Below are 26,038 nucleotides of genomic sequence, written 5' to 3'. Positions count from 1 at the left end.
CGTGGGGTCTTCAAACGCTGCGTAAGGACCCTGATTAGCAGATAGAGAGGTGCCTGTGCAGAATGCATGGGTGCATGGGTCGGAGGAGGTGTGAGCAGCAATAAATGGGAGAAAATGCATCAAAACTATTGAAATTAAGAGTGGCACGTGGCACAGAGTTAGTTATGAACTGATAGCATAATATCAAAATCCCACTCTGTACAGATGCAAGCTAGTTTGTAGTAGTCAGCTAGCCTAGCCACCTGCTAAAATAAGCTTTAGAAAAGGGGCTTAGTGTGGCATATTGTCAGGTTTAGGGGCTTTTTTATAGTCACTCACTTCTTTATGCTGATCAGATCTGCTGCATCAACACGTGAACTATGAGGAACTACTATCAGTTCAAAATTTAATAGATCCCTGGCCCTCACATGCACCATGAACATAAAGTACACCGACAAGGCATAACATTGTGACCACTGACAGGTGAAGTGAATAACACTGATTATCTCTTCATCATGGCACCTGTTAGTGGGTGGGATATATTAGGCAGCAAGTGTTACAAGCAGGAAAAATGGGCAAGTGTGAGGATTTGAGCGAGTTTGGCAAGGGCCAAATTCTGATGGCTAGACGACTGGGTCAGAGCATCTCCAAAACTGCAGCGCTTGTGGGGTGTTCCCGGTCTGCAGTGGTCAGTATCTGTCAAAAGTGGTCCAAGGAAGGAACAGTGGTAAACCTGCAACAGGGTCATGGGCGGCCAAGGCTCATTGATGCACGTGGGGAGAGAAGGCTGACCCGTGTGGTCCGATCGAACAGACAAGCTACTGCAGAAATATTATAATATACACTACATGGCCAAAAGTATGTGGACACCCCTCCTAACGATTGAATTTAGTGGTTTCTGCCACATCCATTGCTAACAGGGGTATAAAAATCATACAAAGTAAATGATATGCTTTTAGCATTTAGGCAACAGTTTGGGGAAGTCCCTACTTCTCTTTCAGCATGATTATGCCACTGAGCACATAGCAGGGTCTATAATGACATGGTTGGAATAGTTGCCAACAAGCAACTGGAACAAGCCCTGGTTTCAACCCAACTGAACATTTTTAGGATGAATTAAAGTTGGATTGTAAGCCAGGCTTTCTCTATATAATGAATTGGCACAGATTCTCACAGACACACTCCAAAGTCTTGTAAAAAGGCTTCCCAGTAGAGTAAATGATCTTAAAGCTACAAAGGAAAGCAATTAAATGGAATGGGATGTCCTTCAAGGTTAGGTCCATATAATGTATAAAACAATATAAAAATAAATAAATAAAAATTATATTACGTTTCATAAAGGATTGAAGAGATCTAATTTAGCAGATGAGCTGGCACTACACACCTCTGCTTTCAGTTTGACCCAAGAGGGCAAGCAAACGGGTGAGCAATGATCATGCTTATCATTTAGCGCCTCCTCCTCCCTCCCCTTCTCTCTCTCTGAATATTTAATAATGTTGAATTATGGAGCCCTTTAACCATAATGAAGGCAAATCAGACAATTAAAGCCCAGCACTCCTGCCTTAAATCTTCTAGCTCTTAGCCGAGGGCTAAAACCATTTGAAGTGCCGTGTTTCTTTGATTATCTAATCCTCCCATCGCTCCTCACTCCCCGTCACTGGCGGCTTCAGTGTTCTCCAGAAAAAGAGACGAGTGCTGTGTCAGGGATATTACTACTTAATACGTTCAGTGTTCGTCAGTGGTGCTTGGAGAATGGATGTTTTCTTTTATTCATTAATTTTATAGTGTGTACATAGTGTGCACTAATGTTATGTGTTCAGTTTCAATATGTACTAACTGAAATGACAATAAAACCACTTAAATATTGCGCACATTACAATAGAGAGTATTGTAAGAGAATATGTTGCCTACAGCCAAGAACACAAATGTATTTGTTCATTTAATTCCTTTTCAGCAACTGCTTTACCCTGGTCAGGGTTGTGCTGGGTCCTGTTACACCATTTTTTTCAGCCTGTTAGCAATGGATTTGGCAGAAATAGCTTAATTCGATCCTTAGGATGGGTGTCCACATACTTTTGGCCATATGGTGTATTAACATTACAATTTTTGGCATTTAGCAGACCCTTTTCATCCAAAGCGACTTACAGTACTGTGACAGTATACTGTCTAAGCAATTAAGGGTGAAGGGCCTTGCTCAAGAGCCCAACAGTGACAACCTGGCAGTGGTGGGACTTGAACCGATGACCTTTTGATTACTAGTCTATTACTAGTCTAATCCAATTACTAACTTGCATTACGCTTCCTCTTTACTGCTGCTGACCTGCACATCTGACCAACACAGACCCCTTCTGACATGTGTGCAGTACCCGACTGCTTTGTTTTACCTGCACGAGGCGCTTAGTGTCATGTGTAAAGAGTCACGCACTGTTCTCCATTATCCCCCGTCTCTATGCAGGCACCTCCAGCATCCCCTCCGGAATTTAACCCAATGGTTGAGCCCATCATTGTCTGTGTAGGCGCCCAGCCTGCCAGTAGCAGAGCTAAGATTTAAACTTACGAATATAAGATGTCAGCCCTGGTGCGCTAGTACCTGAGTGCCCCCCTTTTCATTTGTTAAAAATTCTGATTCTTCACATGCAATACCAAAAATTTTTTTGCTGATGGCATTAAAAATTTGGAACAATGCTGGAACCCTGTAGAAAAGTGATGTAATTTGTTTAAAACTTTTGAAGAACCCTCGTAGAATCCTTTACCAGCTCCTTTCATACTATTCACATACAAGTTGAATCTGGCTTAGTGGTTAGTACTTTTGAATATTAACTGAAAGGTTGAAAGTTTGAATCCCAGCTCTGCCATGCAGCCACTGTTGGGCCCTTGAGCAAGGCCCTTAAACCTCCTTGCTCCAGGAGCGCCGAAAAATGGATGCATATATAGTGTATATGTATATATGACAAATAAAAGCATTCTATAAAATAATCTGCACAACAAATCTCAAACAATCCATATACTGCAAAATATTAGGAAGTATTAATAATAAGGTCATAATATTAAGATTATATGACAAAGCTAGAAAATACACACACACACAAACCAAATCAGATAAGTGTATGGATGCACCTCTTGACACACAACATGGCCCACTTTTGCATTCTGGTAGGGAGATTGAATTTACAGCATGTCTATAAACATCTGATCATATTACCACATTGAAAGTTTTCCATGTTGTGATTAAAAATGTTCTGTCGAGGTAACTCTATATCATGCACACTACTCACATTCACAATGAGTGTGTGTGTGTGTGCGCATACAGTATCACGAAATCATGTTGCCGTGCCGACAGCCACAGCAGCTGTCAACATCTCACTCTCTAATGGTGACAAATGGTAGTTATTACATCAGTGTTAATTCGGTGCCATTCTCACTGAGACGGAGATGCTGATCCCACCCGGATCGAGCAGAGCTGCAGTAATTACAGCATGTAGAGCTCATTTACACCACTTATCCACCTCACTCCCTCACTTCCCTCTCCAACATGTGCACCGAAGTGGCCCATATTACAAAATCATCTTTATATGGAGATGTTTTGCATGTAAACAGCAGTTTAGCATCTATATGAATTTATTAAATATTTATACAAAAAATATAGATTTAATAGTGCAATGTGAATAAAACAGCATCCACAAACCCCTTCTTTCCCCTAACTTTCAAATCAGAACAGCCTGATTAGTGTGACCAGCTAGTTAGTAAAAGGAACTAGTTATGAAAAAATAACTAGAATGCATTTTATTTTAATTTAATTAACCGCTTTATCCTGGTCGGGGTTCCAGTTCCATCAGAAAACACTGGGTAGGACTATGCTGGACAGGGTGCAAACCCATCGCAGGTCTTTGCCCATATTTTCCTCCAGACAGACATAGCCTATCATGTCTGTGTAGCCAATAAACAAGTGTAAGATTCAAACCCAGCGAATGATTATTAAAAAGAACAGTACGCTATTATGTCTGGGTAGGTGTGGCTAAAGCCCTGTGATGGACTGGTGCTCTGTCCAAGATAAAACAATGTAGCTTTCCCCCCCTCGGATCAATGGCAGTAGGTACGTTGGTGCTTTGATTTGTACATTTACGCTTTTATCCAAAGCAACTTACAATTATGACTGAATACAATACAAACAATTGAGGGTTAATGGCCTTGCCCAGGGACCCAACAGTGGCAACTTGGTGGTGAGGCTTGAACCAGCAACCTTCTGATTACTAGTCCAGTACCTTAACTGTTAAGCTAATAAGTGTATAGATTTGTGTTACTCTGTACTAGATCATTACCTCACCCAGGGTGTATTTCAGCCCTCCTCCCACTACTAACCCTGACTAGTATGAAGTAGATACTGAGAATACCTGAATGTGATTTTTACTACAGTCCTTCCTAGTAAAAAAGGCAATTTAAGAAAAAAGAAACTATATTTAATGGCACTGTAATAGTGCGCAGAGGTGCTAACGGCTCCTGCTGTTTAAGCTTTGTGAGTCGGGGGATTGTGGGGGCACGCTGTGTGCTCTGTGATTACAGATGAGTGGAGGGAATATGTGAGAGAGAGAGGATGAGTGTGTATGCCAGTGTACAGAGTGAGTAAGCGATGGGCGCTAATTTCGTCCTCAGATCCAGTGTATGGAGAGAAAATGTGATTTAGCATGGAGAGAAGGGGGTGTGGGGGCGGCGGAGACGCTCTCTAATGAGCCTTGCGTGGAGGAGCTGAGGTTACACACTGATGCTGCAATGGAGGACTCTCCAAAAATACTCTTTCATCCATCAGATGAGATCTGTGAAGGAATATTTATTCATTTATTTAATATTAGGGATCAGGGATTTACGCACTCACACCTACGGTCAATACGGAATAGCCAGGCCACCTCCTGAAAATGGAGTGGACATAGAGAAAACATACCACCAACAAGGATGGCAGGGATCAAACCCAGGTCCCCAACATGTTGCCGTAAGGCACCCAGCTGCCCTACTGTTACACTGTTTTAGTTTATACAATTCACTGGGCGAAAGTCAGGGTTAGGGTTTGGGAGTGGGAGGTGCACTTCTCAGTGCGCTCTCAGTGCTGGTCCCAAGCCTAGATAAAAATAGGAGGGTTGCGTCAGGGAGGACATCCAGGTATGCGGAGCGTAGTGTTTCACTAAGACGAGGCATAAATATGGGAGCAGCCTAAAGAAAATTATTATTATTATTATTATTATTATTATAGATGAGGCATAAATATGGGAGCAGCCTAAAGAAAAATATTAATAATATTAATTATTATTATTATTATTATTATTATTATTATAATAATAATAATAATTATTATTATTATTATATATGAGGCATAAATATGGGAGCAGCCTAAAGAAAATATTATTATTATTATTATTATTATTATTATAGATGAGGCATAAATATGGGAGCAGCCTAAAGAAAATATTACTATTATTAATATTATTATTATTAATTATTATTATTATTATTATTATTATTATTATAAATAAGGCATAAATATGGGAGCAGCCTAAGGAAAATTATTATTATTGTTAGTTATTATTATTATAGATGAGACATAAATATGGGAGCAGCCTAAAGAAATTTTTTTTTATTATTATTATTATTTGTTATTACTATTATTATTATTATTATAGATGAGGCATAAATATGGGAGCAGCCTAAAAGAAAAAAAAATTATTATTATTATTATTTGTTATTATGATTATAATTATTATTGTGTATTTTAAAGATATGCAGTGTTTTAATGCATTAATTAAATACCACGCTGAAAGCACCCTTTTGTTGAAAACTTTAAAGTTGCGTGCTACTATAAAGTTAAATGTAGTTAAATATAAAGATAAACATTAAAGGATACGATTGAATGTATCTTTATATTGTGTTCTATTGTATTCTTGCTTTGGGAGAATACAATTCTTTTAAAACGGTTCTACAAGTTTAAAATTTGTTTTATTAATAACACCACATCAAGATCTCTCATTGTAAAAAGCTTTATTAATAATGATGCATCACATTACTGTAGTCGGTGCCAGATCAGATACAAACAAGGGATGAGGGAATGGAAAAAAAAACTCCAGGGGGCTAAACACTTATTAAATATTCACACACTGTAACCTCAGGTGGCCCGGTCACTCCTCTGGACAAGGTCACCCCGGCTTTCTGATATTTTATATTCAACAGTACCTACAAAAAAAGACTGCAGTGATGGCTGTGCACCACTACTAACCCTGCTTTCCACTCCGCACTGCAGATGGTTGATACATTTGCATTGAAATTGAAAGTGAACTCTAGCATGGATTGTTTTTTTTTTCATAGTGGGATGAGGGTTTGCTTCTTCTCACTGAGAACTGCAGAGCTGGAACATATTCAGGCTAATAAACATCTCTATTGTACTAAATTCACATGCAAAACTGACTTTGTTAATTGGAATGAGCTAAGGTCACATGATGATCAGTGGGGAGGGAAATAAGCTTCTTAGATTAAATAAACATTCTTTATTTGAAAAAATGCAGTATGGCTATAGAATTCAGGTAAAACCACCTCCTTGTTTCTACACTCAATGTACATTTTATCAGCTCTACTTACCACATAGAAGCACTTTGTAGTTCTACAATTACTGACTGTAGTCCATCTATTTCTCTACATATCATTTTAGCCTTCTTTCACCCTGTTCTTCAATGGCCAGGACCCCCAAAGGACCACCACAGAGCAGGTTTATTTAGGTGGACCATCATTCTCAGCAATGCAGTGACACTGACATGGTGGTGGTGTGTTAGTGTGTGTTGTGCTGGTATGAGTGGATCAGACACAGCAGCGCTGCTGGATATTTTAAATACTGTGTCAACTCACTGTCCACTCTATTAGACACTCCTACCTAGTTGGTCCATCTTGTAGATGTAAAGTCAGAGACGATCGCACATCTATTGCTGCTGTTTTAGTTGGTCATCTTCTAGACCTTCATCAGTGGTCACAGGACGCTGCCCACGGGGCGCTGTTGGCTAGATATTTTTGGTTGGTGGACTATTCTCAGTCCAGCAGTGACAGTGAGGTGTTTAAAAACTCCATCAGCGCTGCTGTGTGTTATCCACTCATACCAGCACAACACACACTAACACACCACCTGGTCAGTGTATATACCCATCACTTTATTAGGTACACCAATGGTACACCCTGGTACACCCATTTATTCAGCTATACACCTACCATACAGATGAGCTTTGTGGGTATACAATTACTGTTTGTAGCTCATTCGTTTTTCTGTACAATTAATTCTTAATTTTTTAAGGATTGTTAAAGTAGTGTTGAAGGTAATAAGAGTATTTAAAATCCCAACAACACAGCTGCACCTGCTACACTCAAAGCAGAACAACACATACTACCATCTCATTACGAAGTAAGTGTCATTGCAGTGCTAAAAATGGTGACCTTCCAAACATCATCTAGTCAGTTGGGAGTTTAATGGGTGTCATTTCAATTCATGAATGGGTATGGGGTAAAAAAGTATAAAGCAACAGATGGGCTACAGTCAGTAATTGTATACCCACAAAATGAATCTGTTTAGCTTGTAAAATAACCAATTACTGCACAAACCAGACAAGTGTTCCTAATAAAATGCATGTTGAGTATGGATAGATAGATGGATGGATGGATACTTCATTAATCCCAAGGAAAATTAAGGATTATAAAATTAATTGATATATAAAAATATATGTTAATAATTTATTATAAAATTAATTTATATAAATAAAAATGAAGGCATTTGTAACTGGTATAAACTGGTCATTTTGGGTTTTACCATTATATCACTACCGGGTTCAATTTAGGATTCTGAATTGGTCATTCCAAAACTTCATTCAAACCCACTTTTGTACACTGGATCATTGTTCTGCTACGTAACCCAGTAACACCTCCCAACACATGGGGTAAGTGAAACAATTACCCCTCCTCCTAATTGCCCCTATATGTCAGTGTGTATAAATGCCACATTGGTATAACCTCGCCTACTACTAATGCTTCTTTATTGAAATTGCAAAGCAGTATATTTCATTTCATGCACCTGTTAGCTGTGTGTGTGTGTGTGTGTGTGTGTGAGGACTAGACTGTACACAGTACCTTATTTTGCTCCTCCCCCACTGCTGCCATTTATTATTGAAGGCTTTCTTTGTCTGTTTGCATGCTGTAGACGGGCTGTCAGCTCTGGTGCTGGTGTAGTGAAGCACACTGGATCATTATTATTGACCACACAAACAACACACACACACACACACAGACAGCACATGTGCAGAACACACACACACATGCCATCATGTCATTTAGCTAAGCATTAAGACCAGTGTGATTATTCTAAGAAAAAATTTATGGAAAAAATTTAGGTTTTTTTTTTTTTTATTAACATCCCGATCATGGTCGCAGTGGGTCTGGAGTCATCATGAAAACTCTTGATGAAAGGCAAAAAAATCTATCATGAACAGGATGCTGACTGTAGCACACATACCCATTCATTGCTTACAACTAGGGGCAATTTAACAGCCAATCCACATTCTGCTTAATTTTGGAACACGTGAAAAATCAGATAAACATCATAGATGTAGAAGTAAGGATGCCTAGTAACATTTACCATTGTTAGATCAAGTTAAAAGCAACATATTGGGTCTGTTCAAAAACTTAGTGAGCTGCCTTGCTGTCTACTGCCTACATAGGCAGCTGCCCCAGTAGAGAGGATTCTATAAGTATCGACTTATAAGACGCGCTACTTAGACGATTACATCTGTTTTCGTTTACTAAGCTAACACAGTTAGCCTCATGCCTCATGTAATTCCAGAGAAACCAGACTCACTGCGACCCTGACCATGGAAACGGAATGCCATTTAAACCAATGGGATGAATTTGCAAATAAATAACACTTGTACACCTTTATACTAAAAAAATCTATGATAATTTATTTACAAAACTCGTTCCTTGCTCCGCATTCGTCCGGATTGCCGTCGCCACTAAGGCAGCATTGGATGCTCCTTCGTTATTCTGTCAAAATACAGTTCAAATTTAAGGTACCTTACTAGGCAGCATTTTAAGGCATCTAAGATTTAGAACAGCCTACTTCTTGGGCGTGCGTGTAGGATGACGTAAAATGTCTACGTAGAGAGCTCACTAAGTTTTTTAACATACCCATAGTCGTGCCTGGAGCTGGTGTTCAGAATTCCTATTTTAATTTTAATATAAAAGAAATATGGTAATGTAATATAACCAAGATATATTTAAAATTTTACTAGCTTTGATTTGATTAAAAACAATATTCAGGTCACCCTGAAGTGCTGGCTTCTACGTATGTAACACATTGCATGCTCACTGAGCTGGGTTTGAGTATTTCTGCAGCATGACAGAAAATGGTGTGACTGTGTATTGGGATAAAACTCTCACAAGGTAGGAGCGGAACTGCAGTGCAAGGTGGGGGTGCTGAATTATTTAGGATGGGCCAGAGAGTAGAGGTGGGGTGATGTTCGGCACATCTTCCATGAAAATAGCAAGCAATTGAGCAATAACCTACCGTTTCGACACACTCAAGAACTCCTGATATTAGAGTGGTGAAACTGGGACACGGGCGTCGTCGATCGGCTTTTCCGGAAATGTGCCTGTACTGCATGGAAGGGTTTTTATTTTTAATTTCACACCACAAGCTATAACCCTGCATTCTGAATAGTAATATTTTTTTTTTCTCTGAAGCCCGGCATACATTGCTAATTCTGTCAGCAAGCTTGTATCATTTATGTAATGAAACATGAACTTTAATGAATATTACAATACTGAGCAACATTTAATGTTTAGAACTGGGATCTTTTTAGATACTGTGCAATAAGAGGAAAAGTTAGGCAAGAATTCCCAGGCAAGATACTGTATGTGTAGGCGCCATCAATCAGCCAGCTACAAGGAGACCCTATCCGGCTTACTAGTACCCCACCCTTATATGAAGAACAGGCCAATCGTTGTTCATATGGCCGCTCAGCTCAGCCGGATGGCAGAGCTGAGATTCAATACCATGTATTCGAGATCCCAGCTCCAGTGTTGCACTGAGTGTATTTGAATCAGCCTCAAATATTAGTCTAACACAGACAGTAAATGTCAGCATTAGCGCTACACTTTGGGTGTGTTCGAAAACCTAGTGAGCTGCCTTGCTGTCTTACTGCCTACATAGGCAGCTGCCTAAGTAGAGAGGATTCTAATAAGTCATTGACTTATAAGGCAGGTTATTCGAACGCGCTACTTAGCGATTCCATCAGCTAACTAAGCTAACTAACATCTCCCTCCGTGTACCGAAAACGATTACATTTGCAAATAAATAACACTTGTGCAAGTTTATACAAATTAAACATCAATAATCATTTAATAACTCGTTCGTTTCTCTGCACCATCTGGCATGTTTTTTATTTTTCTGTGAGAAAAGTTGTGCCACACTGAATGCTGGGATTGCCTTCACCGCTAAGGCAATCGGATGCTCCCTCATTCTTGAGTCAAAATACCGTTGAAATTTTAAGATACCCTACTAGTGAGCATATTAAGGCATCTAGGATTTTGAACAGGCTCCTTCTCGGGAGCGCGCGTAGGATGACGTAAAATGCTGTCTATATAGAGAGCTTAATTTTCTGACTCAAATGATCAAATCTTTGTTGTTCCAAAAGCTCCAGAGTTCCAGCACTGACTGGTCCTAAAATGTTTGGAGATCGTCCGGTACTTTTCTGCCAATGTAAGGCAAACTGATATTTGAGATAATGACTTTTACTATAGTTCAGTGGAGTCCTGACGCCCTAGAAAAAGCTTTGTATTTATTTGTATTAATGTATTTCCATTCCTGATACTGATTAGAATAAGGCAGTGACAAAATGAATAAATAAAAAATTTAAAGGTCATTTTTTTGACATTATAAATGAAATGATTTACATTTTTCTTACAATTTTAGTATATTGAAGTACATTTAAGAATAAACCTAATAAAATATTATGCTACTACCCACCTCTCTCCAAAACCTTCTATAGTGGATCATCCTAATAGCAAATGGACAGTCTAAAGGAAAGAAAATGACAGCCATTAGTATCACTTTTTGGTTTCTATACATCATTTTTATCATCTTTACTTTACAATTACATAATCTCTGGAGTATTTGCATGTCTCTGATGTGCTCTTGCACCCTTTCTGTCTCATTTTGCTGGTACAGTCGCACATGAGAAGCTGTCTGCTTTAATGAAGCCACTCCACATTCACAGCACTACGAACAAATTATGCGTTTGAACGCCTGTCAAACTCAAGACACCCAGCAGGGTGCCAGCCAGGGTTCAGTCTGCGAGAATGAAGGATATGCTATTTTTATTCTGAAAATGCTTCTGATCTAATTGAGGCACGGAGCAGTGAATTTCCATAGCGGGACAAAAAAACGTGGGGGACAGAACTGTCCTCAAATGCTCCAATCTTCTCTGGGTCTTTATACAACTAAAGTCAAAAGTCATGGTAATCTTTTTTTCTGTGACTGAATAATTAAAAACACATACTTACATGTTTATTGAGAGCTGGTGAATTGTTTGTATTAATATAAATCAAGCAAGTTTAACTGCACCCATTTAAAAGTACATAGAAAAGAGGTCTAATATCAAGGAACCCGAATGGTCACCTTCTCCTAAGTTAAAAAGTGTCCAAATTAGAACAAAAAGTTCAGGTTAAATTAAGACAGTTGACACACAGGCATTTGACAAAGTATTTGGACACCACAAACTAGTAAATGTGTCCATTACCATAAAATTTAATACAGGAATGTTGGAAACACTAGACTCCTTTTAAAAACAGGAATGTCTATGGATTTGATAGATGTGTTGATAATTTTATGCACTGTAGATGGTAAAATATCAATCTGTATTAATTGACAAATCACCTTTGATTTTTTTTTTTTTTTTGCAATTTGAATTTTGTTCCAACTTTTCCAGAATTAATTGATATTGATCCAGCTGTACATGGTTGTTCTAATTGCTAAGAGAAGAATTTTTAGCTTTACAAGCCAACAGACAGATACAAGCACAGCCTTCAACCACACATTCTCATTAATATGAATTCATTTCACTGACATTTACACTTTATTTTTGAGAACAGTTGCCTTCACCACACCACATTATCCTACAATCTGAAAATGCCTTAAGGACGTCTAATCCATGGTGTCTTGTTTCCAACTGGGTCAGAGATTAGCGTAAGCAGCAGCGTCTTCGGATTTACGGCTCATGTAGCTCCAGCTATTCTTATTTATTCCTGTTTACTACAGGTCCTACAGTCTGTTTACTTTCGACTACACACAGTCATTGTAAATGCAACCATACTGGCAAATTATCCAAAATGTCATTTGTAAATTTAATAAATGATATTCTTAAAGCTCTGTGGCAACAGTTTGGGAAAGCACCTTTGCCATAGCAGTTTTAGCATAACAGTGCAGTGGTCTTAAACTGAACTTGAATTGAAATGCTAATTGTGATCCAACTTCAATTGGGTGGTACTGTGGCTCGGTTGGTAGCACTGTCACCTCACAGCAAGAAGGTCCTGGGTTTGATTCCCAGGTATGTGGAGTTTGCATGTTCTCCCCATGTCTACGTGGGTTTCCTCCTGGAGCTTTGGTTTCCTCCCACAGTCCAAAGACATGCAAGTGAGGTGAACTGGAGATACAAAATTTTCCGTGTTGGTGTTTGACATTAAACTTGAACTGATGAATCCTGTGTAAGGAGTAACTACCTGTGTAGAACATGACGTTAAAATCCTAATAAATAAAGTGTATGAAGTCTATAAGATTTTGTAGCCTTGCAGTTGTTTTGAAAGCAATTCCAATGTGAAGAGCTTTGCAGTCCAGTCATGTGATCACAGATACATTTTCACATTCTTCATGCATTGTAAAGGACAGAGTCTGTAGATTTTTCATAGCTAGAGGAATGATGTTTTGACAAGGCTTCAAAAAGTGAGAAATAGATAAAAACAAAAAAATAAGGTAACAGTCTGAGATGGTTTGGCTGGCTTTCCATAACAATAGCGACACATGCAGAGACTTACATGTAATAAATAAACTAAGGGCACCTTCAGAAAGTGGCAGCCAGATGTGCTGCCACAGATTATACTCACAAAAAAGAAAATGTATTTATTTATTTATTAGGATTTTAACTAGGGATGTAACGATGCACCACAAGACATTTAAAAATCGGTGCACATGTGCCACGATTCAAATCGGTTATTTATTTAAGATGAATCGATATTTACTTTAAACAGCAGAGGGCACTGGCGCTATTTACCTCGCCTGGTTGACGTCACTACAGGGTTGCCAGGTTCGGAATTTTTTTTTCGGAATCAGCCAGATGTATTTATGTGAGGATACGTTCTTTATTTGGGTTATTCATTTATTTATATAATGTTGGATTTGTTTAAAATTTTTATTTCAGTTTTTTTACACAATAAGCATTATTTGGCATAGTTTGTACCTACCTCAGAAATAAAAGGGCATTCATTATTTAGATAAATAAAAGATAATCACAAATACAGTATTTTATTTGTTTAAAGAGAAATAATAAAAGGAAACTTTGCCATAATTTGTCTTCAATTTCATTTTGTTTAAAAAAGTCGGGAAAAAATCGTATCGTGAACCCAGTATCCTGAATCGTATTTCATCGTTGGTAGAGTGTATCGTTACATCCCTAATTTTAACGTCATGTTTTACACTTGGTTACATTCATGACAGGACAGGTAATTACTTATCACACAAGATCCATCAGTCCAAGTATTTTAATGTCAAACACAAATGTTTCTTTAATTCACCTGACTGCATGTCTTTGGACTGTGAGAGGAATCCAGAGCACCCGGAGGAAACCCATGCAGACACAGGGAGAACATGCAAACTCCACTCAGAAAGGACCCGGACCGCTCAACCTGGGAATCGAACCCAGGATATTCTTGCTGTGAGGCAATAGTGCTACCCACCCAAAAAAACACATTTTAAAAGATTTATAAGTCCAGTCTCTGATCTTTTAGTAAAAGCAGGTACCAAAGAGAATTATTTACAAGCAGAACCAAGTTGGTTAGGGATGTTGGGGCTGTTTAACATTCAGAGGGGGAACTATTACTGAAATGAGCATCTCTGCTGTAATACAGAGGTCAGAGCAAAAGAACAAGTTACCCAAAAGTTTATGAACACCTTGATATTTTACCTAACAACAGGTAAGCATTTTTTTGTAAGAAATGCTGTTATTTGCATTTATTCAGTTTGCGTCACACAGATGATGTGTCAATGAAACGCTTGATTGGCTTTCTAACGAGTTAGTGTTTTACTTCACAACCGGGAAAGGTTTGGAGGTTTTTAATTATAAGTTTAATAGCTAAGGTAAGTGGTTATGATTTTTTTGCTGTGTTTATTTATTTATCCCGCGCTTTTGTTTTGCAATGAAAACAAAACTTATCAGTTTAAGCTTTTAACTGGTACCTTCTTGTTACGGAAATTACATTCATTTGCACAATGACTAGGAAAGTAAAGGCACTAAGTAAAATGGCAAAATACAATTGCTAATCTGTTGTTGTTTTTTATCTGAACTTACTACATATTATGTGTTTATTTCTTCGCTACATTTCCAATATATTTTTTGTGAATATTATATTGACTCATGACTTGACTCGGACTCGTATTTTGTGACTTGTAAACATCTCTCGTCTCTGGTTCAAACCCCACGACTGCCAGGTTGCCACTGGTGGGCCCTTGAGCAAGGTCCTTAACCCTCAATTGCTTAGACAGTATACTGTCACAGTACTGTAAGTCGCTTTGTAATGTCCCTTTATTGATTGGCTTCTTGTTCATGGCACCTTGCCTTTCACTTATATTATTTGGAACAAATACAACCCCTACAAACCCACCACAACCCTAATCAGGAAGAAACTCTTACCAAAGATGGCGATGCTGATATATTGGTGTACCAGAACACTGCTATATTACTCAGCTCTCTGTTCATCACGAGACAATCTTGTCCTAATTGCATTTTCAGTTATTCCTGACGTGGACGTCCCCTCTGATACTAGCTGGTTTGCCCAACTGCTTCAGGCCAAATTATTGTACTCCATAAATTTTCACAACCTCACCGTTTGGGGTAATGCTGTGAATTAACATGATTTGTACCGAGCGAGCCACGGGTACCAACAAAGCTGCACATGATCACAGCGGCTCAGTTCAGGCAAGGCGACTCTCTGGGGAACCCCGGGGAAAAAATGAACTTCTGTTAACTAGAACGAGAATCTCACAGACACCCTGGAATGTCAGATTTATTTACAGGAGACAGTGGTAAAATCACATCCAGAGTATTTAAAGTAATGATGAATATGTGACGTTTGCAAATGGTGTTTTAATTAGCTTATTTATTAATGCTGCATATTTTTGTGTGTTCCAGGACCTCAGTTTCTCATAACGTCCACGGGAGCTTTGTACATCCTGAACGTGCAGAAGGAGGACGAGTTGTTCAACTACCGCTGCATGACGAGGCATCGCTACACCTCAGAGACAAGGCAGAGCAACAGTGCCCGGCTCTTTGTGCCAGGTGAGATGTTTCTGAGCATCATGTTTTAAAAGTGAGGCAAAGTCTTTTACAACTGAGTAATCAAGGGATTGGGGTTTTGCTGAAGGAGCAAACTTTGACAGCACTAAGATTTGAACTTACATCCTTCTGATCATCGAATCCAAACCCAAAGGAGTTGATGGAGCTCTCTTTGCATTCAGTTTGTATACACTGATCAGCCATAACATTAAAATCATCTTCTTGTTTCTACACTTACTGTCCATTTTATCAGCTCCACTTACCATATAGAAACACTTTGAAATTCTACAAGTACTGACTGTAGTCCATCTGTTTCTCTACATGCTTTGTTAGCCCCCTTTTATGCTGTTCTTCAATGGTCAGGACTCTCCCAGGACCACCACAGAGCAGGTATTATTGTGGTGGTGGATCACTCTCAGCACTGCAGTCACACTGACATGGCGGTGGTGTGTTAGTGTGTGTTGTGCTGGTATGAGTGGATCAGACACAGCAGCGCTGCTGGAGTTTTTAAATACCGTGTCCACTCACTGTCCACTCTATTAGACATTCCTACTTAGTTGGTCCACCTTGTAGATGTAAAGTCAGAGACGATCGCTTCTAGACCTCTATCAGTGGTCATAGGATGCTGCCCATGGGGCACTTTTGGCTGGATATTTTGGTTGGTGGACTATTCTTAATCCAGCAGTGACAGTGAGGTGTTTAAAAACTTCAGCAGCGCTGCTGTGTCTGATCCACTCATACCAGCACAACACACACTAACACACCACCACGTCAGTGTCACTGCAGTGCTGAGAATGATCCACCACCTAAATAATACCGGTCCTGTGGGAGTCCTGATCATTGAAGAACAGCATGAAAGAGGGTTAACAAAGCATGTAGAGAAACAGATGGACTACAGTCAGTAATTGTAGAAGTACAAAGTTCTTCTATATGGTAAGTGGAGCTGATAAAATGGACAATGTGTGTAGAAACAAGGAGGTGGTTTTAATGTTATGGCTGATCGGTGTATGCTTAAATTCCCTGTGCACTGGGCATCCTCTGCCAGCTATAACGTTCTCTATATCAGACCCCTTGACCAGGAGGAGTCACTGTTGCAGCAGCAAGAAGGTGACTTTCCATCCAGCTTCAGACATCCATCAGACATGACCAATTGTGTCTGTTGAGCACCCAGCATTGCTGGCTAGTGAATTATACCACTGTGCCACCAAAGCACCCCAAGATCTTAAAATCTTCTGCTCATATCTGAGTGGGTTTGTACTCTGGCCATGCAAAGGTGGACTGGCTGCTCTACACTGGTAAGGGAATGAATTTATGAGTTTGTGTTGCCCTGTGATAAATTGGTACCCTGTCTAGGTGGTTTTCCACCTTGTGGCCATTGTTTTTAAGAGTCACCAAACCCTAAACAGAATAAAACAGTTGGTAAAAATAATATGTTATTTATGTTTACTATTTTCTTTGTCAGACCCGACAAATTCAGCTCCAACGATCCTCGATGGCTTTGAGAAACGAGAGATCATGGCCTCCCACAGAGTGGAGCTTCCATGCAAAGCTTCAGGCCATCCAGCACCAAAATACCGCTGGCTAAAGGACAACAGGCCACTGGAGCCGGATAGTCGATTCAGACAGAGCGTGACTGGGCTGCTGATCGAACGGGCGCAACCCAGCGATTCGGGAAGCTACGTGTGTGAGGTGTGGAACAAATACGGTAATGCTGAGGTCAGCGGTCACCTTGTGGTCAAGGGTACGTTACATTTACATACTGTTGTTGCTTATCTTTACCATGTTGTCTAGAGGAAATTGACCAAGACTATTTCTAAACAAGTCTAACCAAGGCTAGACTTAAACTACTGTTAAACGTAGCATGAATAAACAAGACAGAGATGCAAAGCCAATCCCAAGAGGAAACCAAAGTGGACATGTCTATGTTCCACACTAGGCTACATGGCGCAGTATCCCTTAAATAGTCCTGCATGTTCATAAAATGCAAGTCAGTTCTACAGTAAAGTGTATGAAAATATACAAGGTCCAACTCTCAAAGAGAACACTACAACTGCTCCTCTGCCCTGCATATGGGACGTAAACATTACTGCTCGGTTCTGATGCAGAAACTGCTCTTTTCCCTTAATGAAACTTAGTGGAACTTAGTGGAATTACTGCTCCTTCGCCTTACTGGAATTTGGCAAGAAGTGTTTGCTTTCGATTTATCAAGCACTTCATTTGAAGAAGGGATACTGTAACACAGTCTCTCACACACCTGTGTAGGTCAGTACATTTTTTGGAACGTTAGCACTAAATGTTGAGGATTAGGGCACAAACTCTCAGTGCTCAGATGGGAAATGGCCAAGAGACCACGTAGCAGTCAAGTCACGAGTCTTTAGGCTAGAGTCTAAGTCAAGTCACAAGTCTCTAGGCTAGAGTCCGAGTCAAGTCACAAGTCTTTAGGCTAGAGTCTGAGTCAAGTCACGAGTCAATATAATCTACAAAAAACATACACTACCGGTCAAAAGTTTTAGAACACCTCAATTTTTCCAGTTTTTACTGACATTTATGCAGTTTAATGTCTTATTGTACTCTGAAATGAAGACATAGAACAAAAAAACTGAAGTTAAAAAAATAAATCATGGAATTAATTTATAAACCAAAATGTATTATAAAAGTTTGATTCATTGAAGTACTGTAGATACCTTTGGCAGATAAAACAGCTGAACACACTCGTGGCATTCTTTCTACAGTGTAAATTAAATATTCTTTAGAAAGTTCTTCCCAACTCTGTTGCAGAAGTTCCCATAAATGTGTGGCACATGTAGGCTGCTTTGCTTTCACTCTTCTGTCCAGTTAATCCCAAACCAGCTCAATGGGGTTTAAATCTGGAGACTGTGCTGGCCACTCCATGTTTTCAAGCTTACCATCTTGTTCTTTTTTCCTAAGGTAGTTCTGGCAAAGATTGGACTTATGTTTCGGGTCATTATCTTGCTGTAGGGTGAACCCCTGACCAACTACGCGCATCCCAAAGGGTACTGCATGGTGCTGTAAATGCTGTGGTAGCTTTGGTTCAGGGTACCTCTCACTCTGTACAAGTCACCGACCCTGGATCCAGCAAAACAGCCCCAGACCATCACGCTTCTTCCTCAATGTTTGACAGTTGTCACACACTGAGGAACCATCCTTTCGCCGACTCTACGGCATACTAAAAATCCTGCGTGATAAACCGAAGATTTCAAATTTTGATTCATCAGTCCATAACACCTTCTTCCAGTCTTCAATAGTCCATTGGCAGTGTTTCATGGCCCAGGCAAGCCTTTTGTTCTCATTCTGACATCTTAGCAATGGCTTTCTTGCTGCAACTCAACCTGTCAAACCTGCAACTCAAAGTCTTCTCTTCACAGTTGAAACTGAGACCTGCTTACTACGACCACTATTAAGCTGTGCTTGAAGCTGCTGTCCTGTATGCCTTACTTCTTTTTAACCTCTGGCAGTTCAGTACTTACCTTTGTACCATTTCAAGCTATTCATTGGACTTAAACTGCTTGAGTTTTAATAAAAAAAACTGGAAAAATTGAGGTGTTCTAAAACTTTTGACCGGTAGTGTATATTGGAAATGTAGCATAGAAACAAATAATATGTAAGTTCAGATAAAAAAACAACAACAGATGAGCAACTGTATTTTGCCGTTTTACTTAGTGCCTTTACTTTCCTAGTCATTGTGCAAATAAATTTTATTTTTATAACAAGAAGGAACCAGTTAAAAGCTTAAACTGATATGTTTTGTTTTCATTGCAAAACAAAAGCGAGCGATAAATCACGGCACAGCGGCCAAAATCCAAAACACAGCAAAAAATCATAACCACTGCTTACCTTAGCTTATGTTCTTCCAGATGCTGTTACATTTATAACCGTGTGTTTTCCCATTAGGAATCTAATCCGTTATTTTGTAAATGTGCTTATAATTAAAACGTCCAAACTTTTCTCGGTTGTGAAGTAAAACACTAACTCATTAGAAAGCCAATCAAGCGTTTCATTGACAATCATCTGTGTGACACAAATTGAATAAATACAAATAACAGCATTTCTTACTAAAAATTAAAATCAGAAGGTCTGATTGGTTCAGAAAGCGGTCTTTCAACCATTAGCGGCAATTCTGTAGGAGCGTTCCATTTACACCAGTTGTTCCTGTGAAGTGCACTATGTAGGGTATTCCACCATTTTAAGTGAGATTCCAATCCGAAGGTAACGAAAGTGTTCAAATGAAGTGAACTTCAAACTGTGTAGGGAGTGGGGAGCGATGCTTCATCACTACGTGGGAAGCTGGCTGTAACATTTACCCATTGAGTGCGCTGCGGGTTAAGACGGCTGGAGTGTTAAAAAAAAATAAAAATAAAAAATATATATATATACAGTGTATCACAAAAGTGAGTACACCCCTCACATTTCTGCAGATATTTAAGTATATCTTTTCATGGGACAACACTGACAAAATGACACTTTGACACAATGAAAAGTAGTCTGTGTGCAGCTTATATAACAGTGTAAATTTATTCTTCCCTCAAAATAACTCAATATACAGCCATTAATGTCTAAACCACCGGCAACAAAAGTGAGTACACCCCTAAGAGACTACACCCCTAAATGTCCAAATTGAGCACTGCTTGTCATTTTCCCTCCAAAATGTCATGTGATTTGTTAGTGTTACTAGGTCTCAGGTGTGCATAGGAAGCAGGTGTGTTCAATTTAGTAGTACAGCTCTCACACTCTCTCATACTGGTCCAACATGGCACCTCATGGCAAAGAACTCTCTGAGGATCTTAAAAGACGAATTGTTGCGCTACATGAAGATGGCCTTGGCTACAAGAAGATTGCCAACACCCTGAAACTGAGCTGCAGCACAGTGGCCAAGATCATCCAGCGTTTTAAAAGAGCAGGGTCCACTCAGAACAGACCTCGCGTTGGTCGTCCAAAGAAGCTGAGTGCACGTGCTCAGCGTCACATCCAACTGCTGTCTTTGAAAGATAGGCGCAGGAGTGCTGTCAGCATTGCTGCAGAGATTGAAAAGGTGGGGGGTCAGCCTGTCAGTGCTCAGACCATACGCCGCACACTACATCAAATTGGTCTGCATGGCTGTCACCCCAGAAGGAAGCCTCTTCTGAAGTCTCTACACAAGAAAGCCTGCAAACAGTTTGCTGAAGACATGTCAACAAAGGACATGGATTACTGGAACCATGTCCTATGGTCTGATGAGACCAAGATTAATTTGTTTGGTTCAGATGGTCTCAAGCATGTGTGGCGGCAATCAGGTGAGGAGTACAAAGATAAGTGTGTCATGCCTACAGTCAAGCATGGTGGTGGGAATGCCATGGTCTGGGGCTGCATGAGTGCAGCAGGTGTTGGGGAGTTACATTTCATTGAGGGACACATGAACTCCAATATGTACTGTGAAATACTGAAGCAGAGCATGATCCCCTCCCTCCGGAAACTGAGTCGCAGGGCAGTGTTACAGCATGATAATGACCCCAAAAACACCTCTAAGACGACCACTGCTTTATTGAAGAGGCTGAGGGTAAAGGTGATGGACTGGCCAAGCATGTCTCCAGACCTAAACCCAATAGAACATCTTTGGGGCATCCTCAAGCGGAAGGTGGAGGAGCGCAAAGTCTCGAATATCTGCCAGCTCCGTGATGTCGTCATGGAGGAGTGGAAAAGCATTCCAGTGGCAACCTGTGAAGCTCTGGTAAACTCCATGCCCAGGAGAGTTAAGGAAGTTCTGGGAAATAGTGGTGGCCACACAAAATATTGACACTTCAAGAACTTTCACTAAGGGGTGTACTCACTTTTGTTGCCGGTGGTTTAGACATTAATGGCTGTATATTGAGTTATTTTGAGGGAAGAATAAATTTACACTGTTATATAAGCTGCACACAGACTACTTTTCATTGTGTCAAAGTGTCATTTTGTCAGTGTTGTCCCATGAAAAGATATACTTAAATATCTGCAGAAATGTGAGGGGTGTACTCACTTTTGTGATACACTGTATATATATATATATATATATATATATATATATATATATATATATGTAAAATATATATATATATATATATGTAAAATATATATATAATTGTCACACGTAACTAATGTTAACACATGTTGACGCTGGGGACTCGCTGAGTGTGCGAGTCATTTTTTTTCCCCGAGTCATTTTAAACGAGTCCGAGTCAAGTCTAAAGTCGCTGTGTGTGCGACTTACGTGCGATTCGAGTCACAGACTTGAGTCCCCATCTCTACCCCATAGGCCCATTCAGAAAAGTGTATAAATGACAAAAAAAAAAATTTTGAAGATACATAAATTTAAGCAATTTATGCATTTTATAATGTAGGACCTGATAAAACAGGACAGCAGGACAATACTTACTTCTGCTTCCTTTTTTCTTCAGAACCATTGCGGGTGGTGGTCAGTCCAAGGAAAGTGAAAGGCAGCGTTGGCAGTCAAGTGTCCCTGACCTGCAGCGTCACCGGCTCCGATGAGTACGAGCTTTCCTGGTACCGTAATGGCGACAAGATCAACGAAGGGGGTGGAGTCCACATGAACGGCATCAACAAGGAGAACCTGGTGATGGATGGCATGGCCAAGAGCGACGGAGGAGCCTACCAGTGCTTTGCTCAGAAAGGAAAGCTGTCAGCTCAGGATTTTGTGCAGGTCATCTTAGAGGGTTAGTATGCACTGTGAGAATTTAAACCTGGTATGGAGCTGGTATGGTGCAATAACCAATGTCAGGCTTGTGTTATCTGTTTATGTCTAGAACTCACTACATACTTTATCACAGACTAGATTGAATAATGAAGAACTCTATTTGCTTGTGTATTCTTTTCTCTAATTAGATGGATGGATGGATGGATGGATGGATGGATGGATGGATGGATGGATGGATGGATGGGTGGGGCGGGCGGGCGGGCGGACGGACGGACGGACGGACGGACGGACGGACGGACGGACGGACGGACGGACAGACAGACAGACAGACAGACAGACAGACAGACAGACAGACAGACAGACAGACAGACAGATAGATAGATAGGATGGGTCCCTGCTCAGTCTGGTTCCCCAAAAGCTTTCATCCTGCAATTTAAGGGAGTCGCCCTTCGCTTGCTAAACAGGGGTTTTTGATCTGTCGGTCCTGGATGCTGTAAAGTTGCTTTAAAACAATGTCTAATGTAAAAAGGGCTATACAAATAAATTTGACTTGACTTGACTTATGTACAGTAGTGAGAAGGGGCAATCACCCCCTTTGTGATTGCCTGTATTATTGCATACATTGGTTGAAGAACTGGAATAGTAGCTGTTCATGCTATGACTTCCATGAATTTCAAATAATAAGAGCCAGAGACATCTGCATTTTATTATTATTTATTATTATTTTTCTCTGAGTTATACTGTGATTTGGATGAGCCTGGATGAATTTTCTCTGAGCAGGCTGGACAATATTGAGTAGATACACCATCGTCCAGTTTTTATCCATTTAGTGTCCAGGTTGGATCTGCATTCTTACATTAACCAAGTCACTAAATCTGTTCAACAGACGGCACCCCCAAGATCTTGTCCGCCTTCAGTGAAAAAGTGGTGAGCCCCAACGAATTTGTCTCACTGACGTGCCACGTGAAGGGGACGCCGCAGCCCGTGGTGACGTGGACGCTGGACGACGACGTCGTGTTGAAGGACAGCCGTCATCGCATGGGCCACACCGTCACTGCCGAGGGGAACGTGATCAGCTACCTGAACATCTCGCACACGCAGGTCCGAGACAGCGGCGTCTACCGGTGCACCTGTAACAACTCGGCGGGCACGGTCTCCTACCAGGCTCGAATAAACGTAAGAGGTGCTTGTCAGATCAGCTCCTCCAAAAACACACACATATATGAGATATTTTGCTTGTTTTGTTTGATGCATGTTTTTAATGCTTCTGTTTTCACATAGCAGGGCTGAATTAAACCGTCTGCTAAAACAAACGTCTGTATATATACTGTTTTTATTCTTTCAAATGTCTTGCTTCACGCTGGACTGCTCTTCTGTAGTGATTCGTCATGTCTATTAAGATTTACAAATCTTAATAAGATGATCCATTAATTTGCTTATCTATTGGTATTTTTAGATGATTATTTGACCTGATTTGATCCTCCCACCTACATATTTCACAGCCAAAGAGCTGACCATTATTCTAATGTGGAATAATAAAAAGAGTTTTGCATATGATATAAGGAAGCCCCACTTAATTCATGGCTGTGAAAATCGCATCACGATCCGTAAAATAAGCTAAAATACACCTTTTCCCGTGTAATACACAATTTGCTTGGAAATTCAAAATTTAAGCTTTGTGGTTACTGGTTAATTTGCACTATGAAGCGGTCCTAGCAATCCTACGGCAATTCAGTTAGCAATCGGTTAGCCAAATTTTAGAGATGTCGAAGTCTAAAGCAGCTAAAACACTCAGATAACTGAGTTTGGAAAACTCCTAACCAATTCTATGGATGCAGAGGGGCACGTGTCAAAACACTGACGAGATTTTTTCATATTTGAGACAAAGCCTTGCATTGTCAATGTTTTAGGTTTACATTCAACTAGTAGTTTTCATTTATTCGATCATTTAATTTATGAGTGTGGCCCCAGTTATAGGTAAGGAATGACTGTGATGCAGTGGCACTGCTTATTGTTTTTCTGTAACTGCTGTTCATGCTGTTCTTTGAGTTGCTGCTGGTTAGTCTTATACTTTTATCATCAGTCTAAAAGCACGTTGCAAAACCTTGAATGGTGCTTTAATTTAAAAATAATCTATTTTATTTATTTTGTACCTGAGCTATTAGTTGCTAGTCTTTGTGTGAAATGCTCCCAGCCAATGGCAATGCTTTAAAAAATCCTTATTAAAATATAATTTTTGGCACTGTCAAAACTGCATATATTGAAAAGTAATGTCTAAAATCATACTACTAGCCTCATCAAAATATTTATTATTTATGATGGATTATTTTTTGTACTTTAGGATTACTTAAAATTTAGGATCCTCTAAATAACAGTTCTGCTTTTTTCTATTTTACTTACAATCACTAAAAATCTTTTTAAAGTGACTTTTTTTTGTAGGTCCTGCTGACATTCGCCCCATGAAGAACCTCACTGCCATTGCCGGTCGAGACACGTACATTCACTGCCATGTCATTGGATACCCGTACTACTCCATCAAATGGTACAAGAACTCCAACCTGCTGCCCTTCAATGACAGACAGCGAGCGTTTGAAAATAATGGTACTCTGAAGCTTCTGAATGTTCAGAAAGAACTGGATGAGGGTGAATACTCCTGCCACGTCCTCGTCCAACCACAGGTCTTTAAAAACCAGAGCGTCCATGTCACTGTGAAAGGTAAAGGACTTAGCAGAATGGTCAGCAACATTATTGTTTAGCTTTTAGCTTTTGTACGCCTGGTAGAGCCAGACAAATGTTATTATTATGCCTGTTGTATGCACGGTATTTTGTTAAAAAGCTATTTAACAAAAATAGATGTAAAAATTTTTATTTAAAAATGTTTTATTTATTTTGTTATGTTTATGATTGCTTTATTAGAAATATTGTTAGTAAAATTTTAGTTATTACTTGTTTAAAATTGTGTTATTTATTATAGTGTTTTATTGTTTTTTTTCTAAATATTTATTTAATATTGCTATTACTGTAGTTCTTATAATTTATATAATTTGAAGTTGAAATCAATTCAATTCAATTAATGATGTTTGGTCATTATTTATATATTATATTAAAGTATATTTTTTTAATTTTTGGTCTTAGATTATTATTATTAATAATAATATTACATTTTTTATATATTATATATTAAATTATTTCTATATTATATTTAATTATATATTTAAATGGATAATTATTATTATTATTATTATTATTATTATTATTAATGATCTTGATGATTAAATAATTAATAATAATGTAGGTTAGTTGAAATAATGATATGTTCGAACCTGTTACTTTTATTTTATGACATTAATCTTTTTGTGAATACAATGGATACTCTCAAAAGTTTTAAGGTGGAATAACTTACACTTCTGTTTCTCCTCAGTTCCTCCCTTCATCCAGCCCTTCGAGTTCCCGCGCTACTCTATCGGTCACAGGGTCTTCGTTCCCTGCGTGGTGCGGTCAGGTGATCTGCCCATCTCAATCAACTGGGAGAAAGATGGAAAGCCTATTAATGCGAGTCTGGGTGTCACCATCGACAACATCGACTTCACCAGTTCACTGAGAATCTCGAACCTGCAGAGAGTTCATAACGGAACATACACGTGTATCGCCCGCAATGATGCTGCGGTTGTCAAGTACCAGAGCCAGCTCATCGTCAGGGGTAAAGAGATGAGACTTTTTACTTTTTATTGCGTGCAGTGAACAGTATCGTGTCATTAAA

The 26,038-nt window shown here is 39.4% G+C and overlaps 1 protein-coding gene across 4 annotated transcripts in view; it reads left to right on the top strand.

The window, feature by feature from the left end:
- dscama (Down syndrome cell adhesion molecule a) overlaps positions 1-26,038 on the top strand; it is a 109,627-nt gene that overhangs the window by 29,581 nt on the left and 54,008 nt on the right. For all 4 annotated transcript variants that reach the window (XM_063013689.1, XM_063013690.1, XM_063013687.1 and 1 more), the window contains exons 3-8: positions 15,450-15,596; positions 17,056-17,334; positions 22,022-22,297; positions 23,165-23,461; positions 24,718-24,993; positions 25,700-25,978. In XM_063013689.1, coding sequence (XP_062869759.1) covers positions 15,450-15,596; positions 17,056-17,334; positions 22,022-22,297; positions 23,165-23,461; positions 24,718-24,993; positions 25,700-25,978 — 1,554 coding nt within the window. The remainder of the gene's footprint in view (positions 1-15,449; positions 15,597-17,055; positions 17,335-22,021; positions 22,298-23,164; positions 23,462-24,717; positions 24,994-25,699; positions 25,979-26,038) is intronic.

Source organism: Trichomycterus rosablanca, chromosome 18 (assembly GCF_030014385.1).
Source record: "Trichomycterus rosablanca isolate fTriRos1 chromosome 18, fTriRos1.hap1, whole genome shotgun sequence".
Classification (NCBI taxonomy): Eukaryota; Metazoa; Chordata; class Actinopteri; order Siluriformes; family Trichomycteridae; genus Trichomycterus; species Trichomycterus rosablanca.
Note: the sequence above shows the minus strand (reverse complement) of the source record. Positions and strands in the feature narration are given on the sequence as shown.